Here is a 20,076-nt window from a genome sequence, read left to right as displayed (position 1 = left end):
TTCTTCTTGGGAACATGCCACATCAGAAACTACTTGAACTCACTCTTGTAATTTAATAAGATGTTGTCAGATGCTTTTGACATATTTATAGCCTTATAATTAAAACTACTTGATGCAAAATCCATGTGCTTGATGTAAAACAATTTATATTATCATAGCACTGTGTTCTATGATCTATAGCTACTAAAAATCATACATGCCAGGTGGATTGGCAGCAACCCTGGCTAGGGATGTGAGATGTGGATCCTGGGCTGTGTCACTAATTATTTAGACAGGTAACACTGCATAAGTCTCTCACTGCACCACGACTCAGTTTCTTTATGCATAAAATGAGAGACTTAGGTTCCATCCAGCTCTAACCCGTATTGCTACTAGATATTATTAAACCCAGGATTCATGTAGATTGCAGATCTGAAATTGGCAAATCTTAGAAGTCTGTTGACTACCCCATTTCATTAATTTCATTAACTAGAAAAGACACTCTTACTTATTTTCTTCTAGTCTCTCAGCCTCTTCTCCTACTTTCTGTGGGTCTTTGTTGTTTTCTCTGATGTATTCTTGGAATCAAAGTACTTGGTTCATTTTTTAGTCCTTTCATGCTTCCCACAGCTCTCTCTCTAAATTTCTACCACACTATCTAATCTCTGGCCATCATTTGCTTTGTGTACAAGAAGTACACTGTTACAGGGAGGTTACCATTCCCTCCAGGATGCTTATTGTCTGATTTTACTGTCAGAATCTGTCAGAAACATTATTCTCTCTTCACGAACTGTATTCTCAAGAAGACTGCTATAGGCACCCTACCTGACAGATAGATATCATATTCTAGTGAGAGACAGGGCATAAATGCCTAATAGAGATCATCTAAAAAGTGAACAATTCATGATACAGAAGTGTCAGCCTTAAGAATAAAATAGCCAGTTACTTAACTAGTAAAAATTAGTTTATTTGAGAATAGCAGAGGAAATACAATTTGGGACATGCAAAATATGATGAACAAAGACAAGTCCAAAGAACAAAGGAGTGGGGCTTGTGGGAAAGAAGGGAGTAGGGAGGGATTGTTTTGAACAAAAGTCTATTGGAGGACAGAAGAATTCGGGGTTATGGTGGCTTCTCATTGGCTGAGTTGTTGCTAGGCCAGAAGAAAATCTTCCTTCTTTCTGCTGGAGTATGCAAAGTAAGTTTCTTCTTGCTGGGGAATGTAAAGTAAGCTGTAATAAGTGGTACATGAGTGAGAACTCTCTTCCTTGTTTCCTGACTTGCCTTTGAATTAGGTTTATTTTCACATTTGCCCCTTTGGATCTAGGTCTTCCCTCAAATGCATCAGTGCTCAAGTATCTTGTTCTTTATTTATTAAATGTTTTTGTCTGTCTATGTATTTTGGTGCCAGGAAGGACCTTTCCTGAGAGTTATGTCCCACACTACAGAGAAAGCAGGTGGAGATGGAAACCATAGAAGCCACATTTGAACAACAATGAAGGTAGAAGGAGGGGCTCTTATGTATTTTCCACACTTAAGTTCATATCTTGTCTAGACTGTAAGCACTGGAAATTATCTCAAAACACTGAGCTAACATCATTCTATTTTTAGTGTGTCACTTCTGCAGAGATTTGACAGGCAACAGGTACAAAGTTTAAAAGTAATTATGCAAAACAGAATTAAAAGTAACATGACAGGGATGCCTGGATGGCTTAGTGGGTTAAGCCTCTGCCTTTGGCTCAGGTCATGATCTCAGGGTCTGGGGATCGAGCCCCACATCAGGCTCTCTGCTTGGCGGGGAGCCTGCTTCCCTCTCTCTCTACCTGCTGCTCTGCCTGCTTGTGATCTCTGTCTGTCAAATAAATAAATAAAATCTTTAAAAAAAAAAAAAGTAACATGACAAATCCAAGTTATATGATGGCTCTACCCCATGACTATAAGACCTGAAAGTAGCCAACTGAACAAACCAAAGAATCATGGAGAGTTGGGTGAAATCTATTGTTATCAGTGCCCTTGTTCCCTGATCTCATATAATTGTGTTTCTACCACTACTGGCATTTATTCAGATATAACAAGTGGTATTAGCTATTGCACAAATGCCTCTTTCTTCAGCAAATAGGTAATCAAGGGCTATAAGATTGTCCAAAACTACCTTAGCCAATGAGTCAAGTGATCAATGTTGAGTATGCTACTGCTTTGGTTGTGAAATCGGCTGGCTCCCTTAACGTTGGGGAGAGGTTTTTAATCATACATGTTCATTGGCACTTACTCTGACCCAAGGGAGGAAGGCTGTCCCAACTGGGGCAAACCCAGAGTTATGTGTGACTCCTGGAAGTTTCTGTTTAAGATGGCCATAGAAGCTTAATGTGGTGGATCAATGGGAGGACCATGGGAGGTTTCTGAGTTGTTACAGATATTAGCAGATATTATTAGGACAGTTAAATGTCCTAATAAACACTGATCTCCAATTCACCAGCTATCTAAACATTCATATGCCCATGAAAATGCTATCTACCACAGACCAAAAGGAAGCCAGGTAGAGTACAGGTGACCCAGCTAAGGTCTGGTCGTTGAAAGATCCATTAGCTGAAATATCCTGATCGACCTTCTAAGCAAGGGGTCAGAGGAATTGGGATGACATTCTGTGAGGTACCATCCACTCTTAAAGAGATCTTTTTAAAAACCCTTATAAAAAGGAGTTAGGCCTTTGCACGGGTGCAGGGGGATAGATCATATTTAAATAAGGAAAACAACATGGGGAACCAAATATCCTACAGTTTTCAAAAGTGGAGGTGTTTAGTGAGCTAGACAGTAATGACTAGGGAGAGGTTGAAACAAGGTATGGGAACACCTAGCTGTAATATCCTAAGACAACAGTTAACACTCATAATCTTGCAGGTATAATTGACGATGGCAAGAGAGTTAAAGAGAGATTGTTACAGGTAAGACCAAGAGGACTCTGACATCATGAACAGACTGGAGTCTCTGGTGACAGATCCAGCAGCCAGAAAGTCCTTCCCCCTACCCCGTTTTTTCTTCTCTTTCTCTTTTTTTAAGCAGGCTCCACACCCAGCATGGAGCCCAACATGAGGCTTGAACTCACAACCTTGAGATCAAGACCTGAGTTGAGATCAAGAGTCAGACACCCAATCAACTGAGCCATCCAGGTGCCCCAAGGCTTTCCTCTTTTGTGATAGACTGGGAAATGTGAATAAAAGTATTGTCTTAAAGAAAGAGAAAATAAGGTCAGAAGCAACAGCAAGGAAAAGGTATAGAGGTCTGGGAAAAAAAAAAAAAAAAGCTAAAAAAAAAAAAAAAAAAAGGTACACAAGTTTGGTTCAGTCACCTTGGGAAAGCGGTCTGCCTCAGCTGTCATCTGCTTCAATTCCTGGTAAGGTCCCTTTCAGTGAGGTTGGAGGGAGTCTTTCTGCAGGTATCTTTTCCAATGATGAAATCTTCAGGCTGTAGATTTTGATGTCTGATGTTTTTGTCTCCTGGGAGTGTACTTTGGAAAGACTGCTTTACTGAAGTATGGTTATTTTCAACAGAAGCAATTGGCCTTTATGATATTAAAACTATACCTTTTTTATCAGTTGTGGATTCAAGTAGGGTCCATTGGGCACCCTGTGGTTATCTCAAAAGAGGAGAGCTTAGAGGTCGGAGTTCCAGAAGAAGTAGATCTGAGATTCAGAAGAACCAATGGTGGTGCTTTTAGCCAGGGTATTTGAAGGGTTTCTACAGATGTGTGAATGACGTCGTAATCATGCCCTTGGCACGTTAGTACTGAAGGCTGAAGGTGGTGAGCACAGTGAAAATGCTGTACAACTGGCCAAATAACACAAACTTGCTGAAGTACCTGGCCGATAGAGTGGGTTCCCCAGTCACTGTGAAGTTCAAAAGCTGGGGGTGGTTCTCCACATGGGAATGATCCTTTCTAGTAGAATTTTAGCCATGGAAAAGGCAGCTGCCCATTTGCAAGAACAGGTTCTTATCAGACTGATGCAAATAGTTATATTACCATGAAAGTAAGAGTAGTCATTGAGTTTCTGAATTCTTGAGGTATCCGATAGCTATGAATTGAGTAGGACTGATGATTCACAGACCTGTACACCTGAAGCAAATAATATATTATATGTTAAAATTTTTTAAAAAGTGCCAATGGTGGGAAAAAGTCATTGTTTCATATAGGCGCACAAAGATATATTTTACCAAACTGCCATAAATCACAGAGAGTTTGAGAAAAGTTTCCTTAAATTCAATTCAGTGGTCTGAAGTTATCAGAGAACTGTATTCTAAAGAACTTGTCAGGGTCCTTTCTAAGAATTTCTCTGAAAATGAAACACATTTTTTTTTTTTGTTTTTTAAGATTTATTTTATTTTAGAGAGAGAGAGAAAAAGAGAGTGTGAGGGGAGGGGAAGAGGGAGAGAATCCTCAAGAAGACTCCCCACTTAACTCAGAGTGGATCTGGGGCTCGATCCCACAACGCATAAGATCATGACCTGAGCGGAAACCAAGAGTCAAACTCTCAACGAACTGAGCCACTCAAGCACTCCAAAATGAAATACATTTGTAAAAGCATTGATAAAATAGTAACAGCCTATAAATGGTGAAAGACATTCTTTTCTTATTTTTGTAACACACATTTTAAAATTATGACTGATAACATTATTTTAGGACATGCTGAGAATTTTAGAAATTGTATATAATTTAGGGGACACTTACATTAACAGACGCCTATAAAAACATAAGGTAAAGAAAGTTCAGCGTTACTTCTTATTTGACAATTTTCCCATATAATTAAACATATCAAATAAGCCTAATTAGTTTAACATCTCCCTTTTTATAAGGAAGGAGGATGAATCCTTTGAGATTCCAGGGATCCTCTGAAAAAAACCCAAGTTAGTTCACAGTCTAAAAGACTTGGGATTTGGTTTGGGGAAGTTTAGGAAAACTATCAAAATGTGTTGCACAGTTGACAAAGTAGGATCACAGAAAATTATAAAATAATATTTTATTATTCATTTAACCCAAGTGCACAAAAGATTTCAAAGACAAATGTAGAAGGTGACGTGACTGCAAAAAGACTTAGTTCTTTTTAAGTGTAATTAACATACAGTGCTATAGTAGTTTCAGGTGTACAATACAGTGATTCAGCAACTCTGTGCGTTACTCAGGCTCATCACAAGAAGTGTGTTCTTCATCCCCTTCACCTCTTCACCCATCTCTCTACTCCCCCCACCTACTCTCTGGCAACCGCCAGTTCATTTTCTGTATTTAAGAATCTGGTGGGGGATTGTTTGTTTGCTCTTTTAATATAGAAAATAAAGCCTTTCCAAGTAATCAATGACCTGATAAAGACAAAACATAGAATCTCTGTTTGCTAGATAAACTATATTAAAGGTAAATAAACTTTGCTTACACTTTCTTATTAAGAGCAGACAAATGATTCAGAAAATGTCCTGGGGTGCCTGGGTGGCTCAGGGGGTTAAGCCTCTGCCTTCAGCTCAGGTCATGATCCCAGGGTCCTGGGATTGAGCCCCGCATCGGGCTCTCTGCTCCTCAGGGAGCCTGCCTCCACCTCTCTCTCTGCCTGCCTCTCTGCCTACTTGTGATCTCTGTCTGTCAAATAAATAAATAAAATCTTAAAAAAAAAAAAAAGAAAATGTCCTTTTAACAGAGAAAAAAATATAATTTTGCATGAGTGTATTTTGACATTAAAACTAATTTTTAAATAAATTCATTTTAATCTTAGCCAGCTTGACACGTTAAAATTCCTTTCAAAGATTTCTTTTTCACAAACTTTCTACAACTTACTATTCTCTTACTGACAATACACACCCTACTTTCCTTGCCTCCTCCTCTTATACAGTCATTTTTTCCCTCCTTATTGTTCCTATGAATTGACTTTTACATATATTAATTAGAATTATTAATTCTTAGAATCCTTAATTACTAGTGAAAACTAACAAGTAAGCAATTGTGGGCCAACAGATTTATAAATATATTTTATGATATCTAGAAGCATATGCCCTTTAGAAAAGTAAAATTTTTCAATGTGGCACAAGACATGGTTAACTCACAGTCCTGAATTTATCTTTAGTTTCTCTGCAACAGGAAGCCAAAAGTAGATAAACCTCTGTTCAGTGATTAATGTTTTAGTGTTTTATCTTCCTTGGAAAATGATCCAGATATTTAATGAAATTCCCATGTTTAATTTAACTTAGCAAAACCTGACAGCTTTAAGTTACCAAAAAGATATGTGGAATCTACTTTTTCAAGTACACATACCATAAAACATAATTATGGCATCTAAAAAGTCTTATCCCATTTTTATCTATCTTAATCCTTTCTTCCCAACAATTATGTTTACAATACTCACAGAAACTTTATGAGAAATTAGGCAAAGTTAGTCATCATCTCAAGTGGATTTTCTTGCTAACAAGTTTTGTAACAGAGAGACATGAATTTATTTGACTAATAAACCCAGGTGGAATCAGTTATTTATCAGCATTGTATTTAATGCTGATAACTCCGAAGACATGCCTATTTATATTAAACCAACAACTTAAAGGAACTTTTATTTATCAAAGATTATCTCTGATCATGTGAACTTGAAAAATATTTGGAGTTGTTTATTTAATTTACATAAGCACTTATATTTCTTTAAGCAAATCAAATAGAACTCTTCACAAATTAATATCGCCAATATGATCCACAGGTAGAAAAATATCACATACCTATAACATACATAACATACAAATAAGCACAGAGATCTTGTATCTTTTGTTTAAAAAATTTTAGCCAGATAGAGAAATAGAAGATGGCGGAGAAGTAGCAGGCTGCAATGACATCAGGTAGCAGGAGATCAGCTAGATAGCTTATCTAACCATTGTGAACACCTACAAATCCAACGGGAAATTGAAGAGAAGAATGGCAACAATTATAGAAACAGAAAATCGGTCACTTTCTGAAAGGTAGGACCGGCGGAGAAGTGAACCCAAAGTGATGGGAAGATAGACCGCAAGGGGAGGGGCCTGCTCCTGGCAAGCGGCGGAGCAACGGAGCATAAAATCGGGACTTTTAAAAGTCTGCTCCACTGTGCGACATCACTCCAGAGGCTAAACAGGGGGGAAGCCCACGCGGGGTCAATGTTACCCCAGGTCCCGCAGGGTCACAGAAGGACCGGGGGTGTCTGAGTGTCGCAGAGCTCACAGGTATTAGAGCAGGGAAGCCGGCTACAGCAACGAAGCCGAGGAGTGAGCTCTCAACTTGGGCTTACCTTGAACCGGTCACAGGCTGGGTGAGCTCGGAGCGCGGCCAGAGGCCACGGAGACGGAAGCGACTGGACGCTTTTCTCCAAGTGAGAGCGATTGAGCGCTTTCCTCCAAGCACAACCAGAGGCCAGGGAGACGGGGGTGGTTGGGCGCTTTTCTCTGAGGGCGCATTAAGGAGCAGGACCCCGAGCTCTTGGCTCCACGGGCCAGAGACTGGGAGGCCGCCATTTTCATTCCCGTCCTCCAGAACTCTACAGAAAGCACTCAGGGAACAAAAGCTCCCAAAAGCAAACCCGAGGGGATTACTTAGCCCGGCCCCTGGTAAAGGTGGTGCAATTCCACCTGGGGCAAAGTGAGAATCAATACAACAGGCCCCTCCCCCAGAAGATCAATAAGAAACCCAGCCAAGACGAACTTCACTCACCAAGGAGAATAGCGGAATTCCAGAGGAGGAGAAAGCAAATCTTATCTGGACAGAATGACAAGGCAGAAAAACTCACCACAAAAAAAAAAAAAAGAACAAGAGGCAGTACCGAAGGCTGGGGACCTAATCAATACAGACATTGGTAATATGTCAGATCTAGAGTTCAGAATGACGATTCTCAAGGTTCTAGCCAGGCTCGAAAAAGGCATAGAAGATATTAGAGAAACCCACTCCGGAGAGATAAAAGCCCTTTCTGGAGAAATAAAAGAACTAAAAACTAACCAAGTTGAAATTAAAAAAGCTATTAATGAGGTGTAATCAAAAATGGGAGCTCTTACTGCTAGGATAAATGAGGCAGAAGAAAGAATTAGTGACATAGAAGACCAAATGACAGAGAATAAAGAAGCTGAGCAAAAGAGAGACAAACAAATACTGGACCATGAGGAGAGAATTCAAGAGATAAGTGACACCATAAGATGACACAACATTAGAATAATTGGGATTCCAGAAGAAGAAGAAAGTGAGAGGGCAGCAGAAGATATATTGGAGAGAATTATTGTAGAGAATTTCCCTAATATGGCAAAGGGAACAAACATCAAAATCCAGGAGATGCTAAAAATGCCCCTCAAAATCAATAAAAATAGTCCACACCTCGTCACCTGATAGTAAAATTTACAAGTCTTAGCGACAAAGAGAAAATCCTGAAAGCAGCCTGGGAAAAGAAGTCTGTAACATACAAGGGTAAAAACATTAGATTGGGAGCGGACCTATCCACAGAGACCTGGCAGGCCAGAAAGAGCTGGCATGATATATTCAGAGCACTAAACGAGAAAAACATGCAGCCAAGAATACTATATCCAGCTAGGCTATCATTGAAAATAGAAGGAGAGATAAAAATCTTCCAGGGCAAACAAAAACTGAAAGAATTTGCAAACACCAAGCCAGCTCTACAGGAAATATTGAAAGGGGTCCTCTAAGCAAAGAGAGAGCCTAAAAGTAGTAGATCAGAAAGAAACAGAGACAATATACAGTAACAGTCACCTTACAAGAAATACAATGGCACTAAATTCATATCTCTCAATAGTTACCCTGAATGTTAATGGGCTAAATGCCCCAATCAAAAGACACAGGGTAGCAGAATGGATAAAAAAACAAAACCCATCAATACGCTGCCTACAAGAAACTCATTTTAGACCCGAAGACACCCCAGATTTAAAGTGAGGGGGTGGAAAACAATTTACCATGCTAATGGACATCAGAAGAAAGCAGGGGTGGCAATCCTTACATCAGATCCATTAGATTTTAAGCCAAAGACTATAATAAGAGATGAGGAAGGACACTATATCATACTCAAAGGGTCTGTCCAACAAGAAGGTCTAACAATTTTAAGTATCTATGCCCCTAATGTGGGAGCAGCCAACTATATAAACCAATTAATTACAAAATCAAAGAAACACATAGACAATAGTACAATAATAGTAGGGGACTTTAACACTCCCCTCACTGAAATGGACAGATCATCCAAGCTAAAAGATCAGCAAGGAAATAAAGGCCTTAAATGACACACTGGACCAGATGGACATCACAGATATATTCAGAACATTTCATCCCAAAGCAACAGAATACACATTCTTCTCTAGCGCACATGGAACATTATCCAGAATAGATCACATCCTGGGTCCTAGTCAGGTCTCAAACCAGTACCAAAAGATTGGGATCATTCCCTGCATATTTTCAGACCACAATGCTCTGAAGCTAGAACTCAATCACAAGAGGAAAGTTGGAAAGAACCCACATACATGGAGACTAAACAGCATCCTTCTAAAGAATGAATGGGTCAACCAGGAAATTAAAGAAGAATTGAAAAATTCATGTAAACAAATGATAATGAAAATATAACGGTTCAAAATCTGTGGGACACAGCAAAGGCACTCCTGAGAGGAAAATATATAGCAATACAAGGCTTTCTCAAGAAACAAGATAGGTCTCAAACCTAACCCTACACCTAAAGGAGCTGGAGAAAGAACAACAAAGAAAGCCTAAACTGAGCAGGAGAAGAGAAATCATAAAGATCAGAGCAGAAATCAATGAAATAGAAACAAAAAAACACAATAGAACAAATCAACGAAACAAGGAGCTGATTCTTTGAAATAATTAATAAGATTGACAAACCCCTGGCCAGACTTGTCAAAAAGAAAAGAGAAAGGACCCAAATAAATAAAATCATGAATGAAAGAGGAGAGATCACAACCAACACCAAAGAAATACAAACAATTATAAGAACATACTATGAGCAACTCTACGCCAACAAATTCGACAATCTGGAAGAAATGGATACATTTCTAGAGACATATAAACTACCACAACTGAACCAGGAAGAAATAGAAAACCTGAACAGACCCATAACCAGTAAGGAGATTGAAACAGTCATCAAAAATCTCCAAACAAACAAAAGTCCAGGGCCAGACGGGCTTCCCACGGGAATTCTACCAAACATTTAAAGAAGAATTAATTCCTATTCTCCTGAAACTGTTCCAAAAAACAGAAATGGAAGGAAAACTTCCAAACTCATTTTATGAGGCCAGCATCACCTTGATCCCAAAACCAGACAAGGATCCCATCAAAAAAGAGAATTACAGACCAATATCCTTGATGAACACAGATGTGAAAATTCTCAACAAAATACTGGCCAATCCAACAGTACATTAAAAGGATTATTCACCACGACCACATGGGATTTATTCCAGGGCTGCAAGGTTGGTTCAACATCCACAAATCAATCAATGTGATACAATACATTAATAAAAGAAACAATAAGCACCATATGATACTCTCAATAGATGCTGAAAAAGCATTTGACAAAGTGCAGCAACCCTTCCTGATTAAAACTCTTCAAAGTGTAGGGACAGAGGGCACATACCTCAATATTATCAAAGCCATCTATGAAAAACTCGCTGCAAATATCATTCTCAATGGAGAAAAACTGAAAGCTTTTCCGCTAAGGTCAGGAACACGGCAAGGATATCCGTTATCACCACTGCTGTTCAACATAGTACTAGAAGTCCTAGCCTCAGCAATCAGACAACAAAAAGAAATTAAAGGCATCCAAATCGGCAAAGAAGAAGTCAAACTATCACTCTTTGCAGATGATACTACATGTGGAAAACCCAAAAGGCTCCACTCTGAAACTGCTAGAACTTGTACAGGAATTCAGTAAAGTGTCAGGATATGTCAATGCACAGAAATCAGTTGCATTTCTTTACACTAACAACAAGCCAGAGGAAAGAGAAATTAAGGAGTCAGTACCATTTACAATTGCACCCAAAACCGTAAGATACCTAGGAATAAGCCTAACCAAAGAGGCAAAGAATCTATACTCAGAAAACTACAAAGTACTCATGAAAGAAATTGAGGAAGACACAAAGAAATGGAAAAATGTTCTTTGCTCATGGATTGGAAGAACAAATATTGTGAAAATGTCTATGCTACCTAAAGCAATCTACACATTTAATGTAATCCCTATCAAAATCCCATCCATTTTTTTCAAAGAAATGGAACAAACAATCCTAAAATTTATATGGAACCAGAAAAGACCTCGAATAGCCAAAGGAATATTGAAAAAGAAAGCCAAAGTTGGTGGCATCACAATTCCGGACTTCAAGCTCTATTACAAAGCTGTCATCATCAAGACAGTATGGTACTGGCACAAAAACAGACACATAGATCAATGGATAGAATAGATCATAGATGATAGATCAGTGGAACAGAATAGAGAGCCCAGAAATAGACCCTCAACTCTATGGTTTGACAAATCAGGAAGGAATGTCAAATGGAAACTTTTTTCCTCTTCAACAAATGGTGCTGAGAAAATTGGACAGCCACATGCAGAAAAATGAAATTGGACTATTTCCTTACACCACACACGAAAATAGACTCAAAATGGATTAAGGACCTCAATGTGAGAAAGGAATCCATCAAAATCCTTGAGGAGAACACAGGCAGCAACCTCTTTGACCTCAACCGCAGCAACTTCTACCTAGGAACATCACCAAAGACAACAGAAGCAAGGGCAAAAATGAACTATTGGGATTTTATCAAGATCAAAAGCTTTTGCACAGCAAAGGAAACAGTTCACAAAACCAAAAGACAACTGACAGAATGGGAGAAGATATTTGCAAACGACATATCAGATAAAGGGCTAGTATCCAAAATCTGTAAAGAGCTTAGCAAACTCAACACCCAAAGAACAAATAATCCAATCAAGAAATGGGCAGAGGACATGAACAGACATTTCTGCAAAGAAGACATCCAGATGGCCAACAGACACATGAAAAAATGCTCCACATCACTCGGCATCAGGGAAATACAAATCAAAACCACAATGAGATACCACCTCACACCAGTCAGAATGGCTAAAATTAACAAGTCAAGAAATGACAGATGCTGGCGAGGATGCAGAGAAAGGGGAACCCTCCTACACTGTTGGTGGGAATGCAAGCTGGTGCAACCGCTCTGGAAAACAGTGTGGAGGTTCCTCAAAAAACTGAAAATAGAGCTAACCTATGACCCAGTGATTGCACTACTGGGTATATATCCTAAAGATACAAATGTGGTGCTCCAAAGGGGCACGTGCACCCGAATGTTTATAGCAGCAACGTCCACAATAGCCAAACTATGGAAAGAACCTAGACGTCCATCAACAGATGAATGGATAAAGAAGAAGTGGTATATATACACAATGGAATACTATGCAGCCATCAAAAGAAATGAAATCTTGCCATTTGCTACAACGTGGATGGAACTAGAGGGTATTATGCTTAGCGAAATAAGTCAATCGGAGAAAGACAACTATCATAGGATCTCCCTGATATGAGGAAGTGGAGATGCAATGTGGGGGGGTTGGGGGGTAGGAAAAGAAAAAATGAAAGAAGATGGGATTGGGTGGGAGACAAACAATAAAAGACTCAATCTCAAAAAATAGACTGAGGGTTGCTGGGGGGAGGAGGGACGGGAGAGGGTGGTGGGGATATGGACATTGGGGAGGGTATGTGCTATGATGAGTGTTGTGAAATGTGTAAACCTGGTGATTCACAGACCTGTACCCCTGGGGATAAAAATATATTATATGTTTATTTTTAAAAATTAATTAATTAATTAAAAAAAATTTTCAGCCATGTCTCAGGTATATTGGATTTGGGCTCACCTTATGGCCTCATTTTCGCTTGATACTGCTGTAAAGACCTTACCTCCAAACAAAGTCACATTCTGAGGTACTGAGGGTTAGAACGCCAACATATGAATTTTGTGAGGGAAACACAATACAACTCATAACACCACATTCCAGAAATGGCATCACACTTCCTGAGATCTCATTTTTCATTGTCTTAAAGGGGTGCTTCTCAAAGTTTAGTGTGCCTTCGGTCACTTAGGGACTTTGCTGAAGTACAGATTCTGATTCAGTAGGTCCAGGGTGGGGTCTGAGATTCTAGATTTCTACTAAATTCCCAGGTCATGTTAGTGCTGCTGGTACATGGGCCACACTCTGAAGGGCAAGATCAAATCCCGGTTTATAGGCTATTTTAACTACAAAGACCGAATAGTATTACTGTCCCCAGTGGAAACATGGCTCTGCCTCCAAAAGGGAAAGAAGCGAACGTCCTGTATCTTAATTCCAGGCTTGTGCTTCATTGAGGAGAATGTACACAAGAGCACAGAGTAAATATTTGCGCATGGCAGTCAGTCATCCTCACGATGCAAAGCTGGGGCTGCCCGCTGTTCTTTCCACAGCTGTTGTGTTCATTTTCAGCAATAGCATCATAATCACACAAACAAGTACAATATTTTCACGTACGCTGGAATTCATCCATCTGTTCAAAATCAACTTAAACTGGGCTGCTAAGGCTGGGTGTCCGATAAATAAAATATATGTTAGTTTTAAGCTGTGGAAATTGTGCCAAGAGAGCATGTTGTAATAACAGAAAACTGTGAAAGACTCCTGTAAAGAGAAAACACTTTAAAAAGGAAAATATCACTGTCTATAAATATATTTAAATGAAGATATAGACTTGAAAAAAATAGAAAATCATTTCTGTGTTGTACTGAGTTTTCAGAAATAGAGTTTTATACCTTTATCTTAACACCAAGATACAATCATGTTACTTAGAGTTCTAAACATATCTAAAATGATGTCAAAATACCTCAGAAGCAACGTTTAATGCTGTTCACTAAAGGACAATACTCACTATCTGATTCAAATATTTATGTACTTTTTAGAGCAGGGCTGCCCACTAGAGCTTTCTGTGATGATAGGAAGGTATTAAATCTGCACTGTCTGATACAGTAGCCACTAGCCAGTCACATGGGGCTATCCAGCATTTGAAATGTGTCTGGTGTGCCTGAGGAACTGAATGTTTAATTTTATTAAATTTTAATTAAATGTAAATTTAAGTTACCAATATGAAATCGAGTGTTTTTTTTTAAGATTTTTTATTTATTTATTTGAAAGACAGGGATCACAAGTAGGCAGAGAGAGAGGAAGGGAAGCAGGCTCCCCGCGGAGCAGAGAGCCCGAAGCGGGGCTCAATCCCAGGACCCTGGGATCATGACCCAAGCCGAAGGCAGAGGCTTTAATCCACTGAGCCACCCAGGCGCCCCTAGAGTGTCTTTTTATATTGGTTACTTCAAAAGCCAGAACTAAAGGCAATTCAGACAGTTCAGTTTAAATGTTTTGTTGACATATTTGTTTGATAATCCCATATATATATATATATATATATATATATATATGGTGAATTATATAATTCACACTGAAATGTTTCACATTTCCTGTAACTCTGTTCTGTTTTGATCCTGTAGCTTATTCCAAATAGTATACTACACTATTACAGTACTAAAGAGCACCATATACTCTTTGCTCTGAAATTTTTTACATTGGCTTTTGACCTAAACCAATAAAAATTTTAACTCTAGGTATAGGTTTATAGTACAGTGAAAATCCATTATGCATGTGTGGAAGCTATGCCACTGTAATGATGGGCATGCCCATCTCTGAGTATAAATTAAGTGAAGAAGTAGCACCATACACACAGAATGTTGGGGGACAGAAGTCATGGTGGCTGCCTCTTGTCATGTGCCAAACTTCCCAAAGTATAGACAGAGGAACCAGGGGCATGAGAGTGCCACTATGTGCTTTTGTTTTTAGTTGTACAAAATTCTCCTGAAAGAGAAGGATTTGGGAGCAATAACCAACAGCACTTAGTGAGAAAATCAAATCCATCAGTTGTCTATAAGATTCAGTTCTGATGATTTTACCACAGGCAACCTGAAGTAACTGTGAGGGAGGAGCAATGAGGTATAGCCAAGAAGAATGTCAGGGGCCCAAGGAAAAAGTGAAGAAAAGATCTTTTCCTAAATCAAAGTAGACACAAAAGGCATAAGATGGTAGCAATCCAGCTAAACCAAATAGAAATAAGTGGGGGTAAAAGTAATAATATCCAACCCTTACATAGTGCACCTATTCTAAGTACCATAAAGAACTATGAAGCTTCAGGTGCCTGGGTGGCTCAGTGGGTTAAAGCTTCTGCCCTCAGCTCAGGTCGTGATCCCAGGGTCCTGGGATGGAGCCCCACATCGGGTTCTCTGCTCCGTGGGCAGCCTGCTTCCTTCTCTCTCTCTGCCTGCCTCTCTGCCTACTTGGGATCTCTCTCTGTCAAATAAATAAATAAAATCTTTAAAAAAAAATTATGAAGCTTCTGAGAATTTCACTCTACTTAGAAGCTAACAGACTAGCCTGCCACAATTTCATGAATGTGGGCAGAAGATATGACACTCCTGGTTCAGAGACAAAGGATAGTTTATTACTCAAAACAATAGCCATAACCAGCACCTAGTTTTCCGAGCCCCAAATTTCGTAAAGTATCACAGAAAGGGCCAGGTGGGTACTTGCACACGCAGCGGGTTGAGCTGCAGAAAAGGAACTTTGACCATAGGAGCACCAACTCTTTTATAATGGACACTACGCAAACCAACTGATCTTTGAGTTAGAGGGAGAAGCTACTCTGTTTTCCAAGGCTGTTTCAAGGCATCCTTGAAAAGGTAGTTCAGAATAAAGGCATTCAGGGCTTCTGCCTTACAAAATGTGCAGAAACACAAAAGACCCATGAAGAATTGTCACCCAGTGGGCACTTCACAAATACTAACTTACTTAACCTTCTAAACAACCATACAAAGCAGGTATTCTTATGCCGTTTCACAAATGAGGACATGGAGGGACACAGCATTCCTGTAGCTATTAAATGGTTCAGTGAGAATTTGAACCCAACAATTGGACTCCGGGAGTGGCATTGTCCAACAGGAATAGGACATGAGCCCTGTGTGTTACTTAACACTTTCTAGTAGCCATGATAAAAAAGTAAAATAAGAAACAGGTGAAACTATTTTTAATAACGTATTTCATATAACTCCATGTACCCAGAATATGATTTCAACATGTAATTGATACATAAATTATTAAGGAAATATTTTGTATTCTTTTTTATACTTAGTCTTTGAAAACCCATGTGTATTCTACACTTTTGGGTACATTTTAATTCAGATATGAAATTTTTATCAAAACGACTTGACAGTTGAAAAAGATTCACATACCTAAGTTATTCCAAGCACACTTAAATGTTGCCAAACTGAATCAAGTCTCGGTTTTTAATGGCAACCTAGTCAGGATTAAGCATATTAGACATTCATTTCTTCAGTCACAGTAGCTGCATTTCAAGGGCTCATCAGCCAGGCATGGCTATTGAACAATTCAGTGGCTCCCACATTGATCAGAATAACTTCAGAGCCTGTAGATACAACCTCCGTGCTCTCCTGCGTCACAAAGTGCATTAAAAATGTACAGAATTTTAACTTAATTCTCTGTTCTTCTATTTTAATTATTTAACAGAGTCGCAGTTGTTTATTTCATTATGCAGGCCCTGCGGGGCTGCCAAGAGAAGCAAAGAGAGGGGAGCCCAGGTGGCGGATCAGAACCCAGGCTCACGGTCAGACAGACTCAGCCTGACCCAGCGCTTCTCGACACTTCTCAGCTGTGTGACTATGAACGTACTTCCTGACCCCCTGAAGCCCAATTTGTCTTTAAGGTAGGGCAATAATAGCACCTGTGAGGATTAAATGACTCCATTCACATGAAGGGTCTGGCTTGCCACATAGCTCATGTTAAATAAATGTCAGTCATTATTTGGTAACTAGAGAAAATTAACATGCGACCAACAATGTTTAATAGTACCTCATTCTTAGATGCCCATTTGCTTCCTGGAGAGAGGCCTTGCTCCCTCTGCCTTGCGGCCCAATGTCACCCTCTAGTGCCAAAAACCTTGAACAGCAGGCATCACATACCAAACCTCCAGAACACCAAACCTCAGAAAGGATGTGCTCATTTCTTCAACTTCAGATGGTGTGTGAAGTGGAACCCAAGAGTCTACAATTCTAAGCAGACTTGGATTCCAACATTGCTGCCCCATAGACTCCTCTTTGAGTAGCAACATTTCAGGAAATTCTGTTTAACATTCCAACTCTTTCAAAAGTAACCTCCGGGGGCACCTGGGTGGCTCAGTCATTAAGCATCTGCCTTCGGCTCAGGTCATGATCCCAGGGTCCTGGCATCGAGTCCTGCATCGGGCTCCCTGCTCTGCCAGTAGCCTGCTTCTCCCTCTCCCTCTCCCCCTGCTTCTGTTCCCTCTCTCACTATGTCTCTCTCTGTCAAATAAATAAATAAAATCTTTTAAAGAAAGTAACGTCCAAGTTGTTAGACTAAAAAAAACTACTGGATTAAACTAAATGTTGCCTTCATTCTCTTGTAGATATGTGCAAATGAATACTGAAGCTGAAATACATGTGAATTTTAAGGATGGCTAAGAGGGCACTTCCAGGGAGAGTGTCTCAGCAAGATTATATGGGGGTGGGTGGGCCCCTATGGCAATTCTTCTTGAATTCTTTTGACTTCAGAATGTAATTCAGGATCATGTGCTATTCTAACTGGAAATCTATGAATTAACGATGACTATATAGATTACTCTGTGTTCTTAGTTTGAGGCCCAGGGCAACTTAGAATAAATTATGACATGGTGGTGCGATTGTGGGACCAGCAGTGGACATTAGGTCAGACATCCCTGATCAGTGGTCTTTCTGATGTCATACTCAAGAGATACTGGAAGGTTAACATTTGGAAGACATCATGACCTTATACTTATTTCATATTTGATAAAAGATAAAAGGATAATTGCTACATTTCTGCAACCATGGAACAAGGTAACATTGTGAAAATGCTTCAAAAATAGTGTTCCACCCATAAAAATACAATTCATTTGAAGTCTGACAGACAAAACTGTCCCAGTATCTCTTTGGCATAATAGACAATACTGTTTTGTTTTTCTTTCTGGTAAGGAGAAAAGAGGGAGGGGGATTGGAGTTTACTTAAATTGTCTATCTATTTAAAAAAAAAAGTCATTAAGATTACAATGACTTAATTACTATAAATTTCTAGGTATTTGTATTGCCTCCCACAATGTGACTGCCAAATTCATGATAATATTTATTCTTGCGTTGTTTTCAAACATTTATTTCTGATGATGAGTTTAATACACTACAATGCAGTCATACTTTGTTGGTAAGTTTGCTCATTATCTAGCCAGACTCTCTATGTTACCAACTTTGGTAAAAACAAAGTCCACAGGATTTTTCAAAGGCATGCAGAGTATCAAACACGGCAATTACGTGGGGGGTCTCTAGCATTTATCTCACAAAGTGCTGTGATATCATTCTGGACATGAACTTACATTTTTTACCTACTTTCAACCCCCACTCCCACCACAGGCATATGTGCAGACTAGCCTCTATACTTCCTTGTTTCATTGTAAGAAATGATTTGATCTGTTTCTGTTGGCTTCTTAGAAGCTTATTTTAAAGTATTTTGCTTCCACTTGTTTTGACTTAGGATCTCATATTAATGTGCTTCCCCTAATTGATCCCCTCTACAATACTAGATAACAACAACAACAACAAAATCAATGTATTATGCTTACTACAATGTAAAGGAGAAAAGGAAGTTTGATCACCAAAGTTTTAGAAAAACAAAAACAATATAACCCAGCCCCACATTTCTATGAGAGAAAATCAAAGAAGAAGGGTAGGAGAGAGGAAGGGAAAGAAGAGAGAGAAAAAGAAAGGAAGGAGAGAGAGAAAGGAAGAAATTTGGAACTTTCTTTGGTATACATTCTCTCTTGCATGTATATGATACAACCTGAGATTAGGGCCAGGAAACAATGATTTCATCGTTTGATGGTCTTAAGAACATTACAACCAGGCACCAATTGATAATTACCAAAGACTAGTCCAGGACCTGTTGGGAAGGCAAAGGTGAAAAGGCAAGTTTCTCTTTCTCAAAATGCTGAGAATGTGGGAGGAGAGACAATATCCAGACATAAGAGACAACATTATTTGTGTCTCAAAGTACTTACCTGGCAAAGAAATTTTTTGGCTTAAATCCAACCCACTTTGGTTATTTACCTAAGGCCTGTGTTTGGGACCTGGGTCAAGAGAGAAGGGTAAGATCTTGTGCCACATTTAAAATTCCAAATGAGATTTTTCACTTAGTCCATTAGATGAACCCATCATCATTTGTCACCCTGGGCATTGTTAAGATTCCCTGCTATTCCCATTCCCATATCCAGACTGACCAGACTCCTGGGCCCGCCAAAACAATCTTGCCACCATTACCGTAAGTGTCATAAGCTCCTGCTTCCAGCCTCTTTGATCAGCTGTCTCTTTAAGTCCAGCTAGAGAAGGATACTCTTCCTTTCATTATTGTGTTTATGAGCGACCTCACTAGAAGCAGAGACCGCCACAACAATATACATACCCAGACTCAGAAAAGTTTATTTGCAGTCAGGTAACCTGGGCCAATAATACCATGGAATTGTCATACTGCTCCAAACATAATATATTTAGTTAATGTTCTATGAAGTCAAATTTCCTAACAAAAAGATACGACCTGAATGCTCTATAGAAGAGAAACCAGATTATAGAACTTCTTGACATTAGAACTTCATACCGCCAGTCTTACTTCATTATCTAATTTGCTTCTTACCTCATCAGGGAAGGAAAACAGCAATGCTAATATTTACAAGGAATCCTCACCTGAAAATCACCATGTGAAGATACATCATTACTCTTCCTTTGGGAGACAAAGTGCATTTCGTGCACGAAGAAAGCAGCCTATGAGATCCGCCCTCGCCCCCCACCCCCACCGCCCCTGGCCAAATCTACTGGGAACACTTTGGTTGGACCTATTCAACCTCAATTCTACTTGTCTCCAAATTCTTTTCCAAGCAATTTAACAAAATACT

The 20,076-nt window shown here is 39.3% G+C and overlaps 1 protein-coding gene across 2 annotated transcripts in view; it reads right to left on the bottom strand.

Moving 5' to 3' along the window:
- Window positions 1-925: 925 nt before the first annotated feature.
- Window positions 926-20,076, bottom strand: part of ANAPC10 (anaphase promoting complex subunit 10) — a 285,652-nt gene continuing 266,501 nt past the window's right edge. Inside the window, exons 5-6 of one of the 2 annotated variants that reach the window (XM_032855610.1) lie at window positions 3,326-3,473; window positions 926-1,192 (exon numbers count right to left, since the gene is read on the bottom strand). In XM_032855610.1, coding sequence (XP_032711501.1) covers window positions 3,345-3,473 — 129 coding nt within the window. In that variant the 3' untranslated portion in view covers window positions 926-1,192; window positions 3,326-3,344. Of the gene's footprint in view, window positions 1,193-3,313; window positions 3,474-20,076 lie in introns of those variants that run through there. The other variant, XM_032855611.1, reaches the window with a different exon arrangement.

The sequence above is a fragment of the Lontra canadensis genome, unplaced genomic scaffold (assembly GCF_010015895.1).
Source record: "Lontra canadensis isolate GAN:19392208 unplaced genomic scaffold, GSC_riverotter_1.0 scaffold10, whole genome shotgun sequence".
NCBI lineage: Eukaryota > Metazoa > Chordata > Mammalia > Carnivora > Mustelidae > Lontra > Lontra canadensis.
The sequence above is the reverse complement of the archived record's forward strand: the minus strand, read 5'-3'. Positions and strand labels throughout refer to the sequence as shown.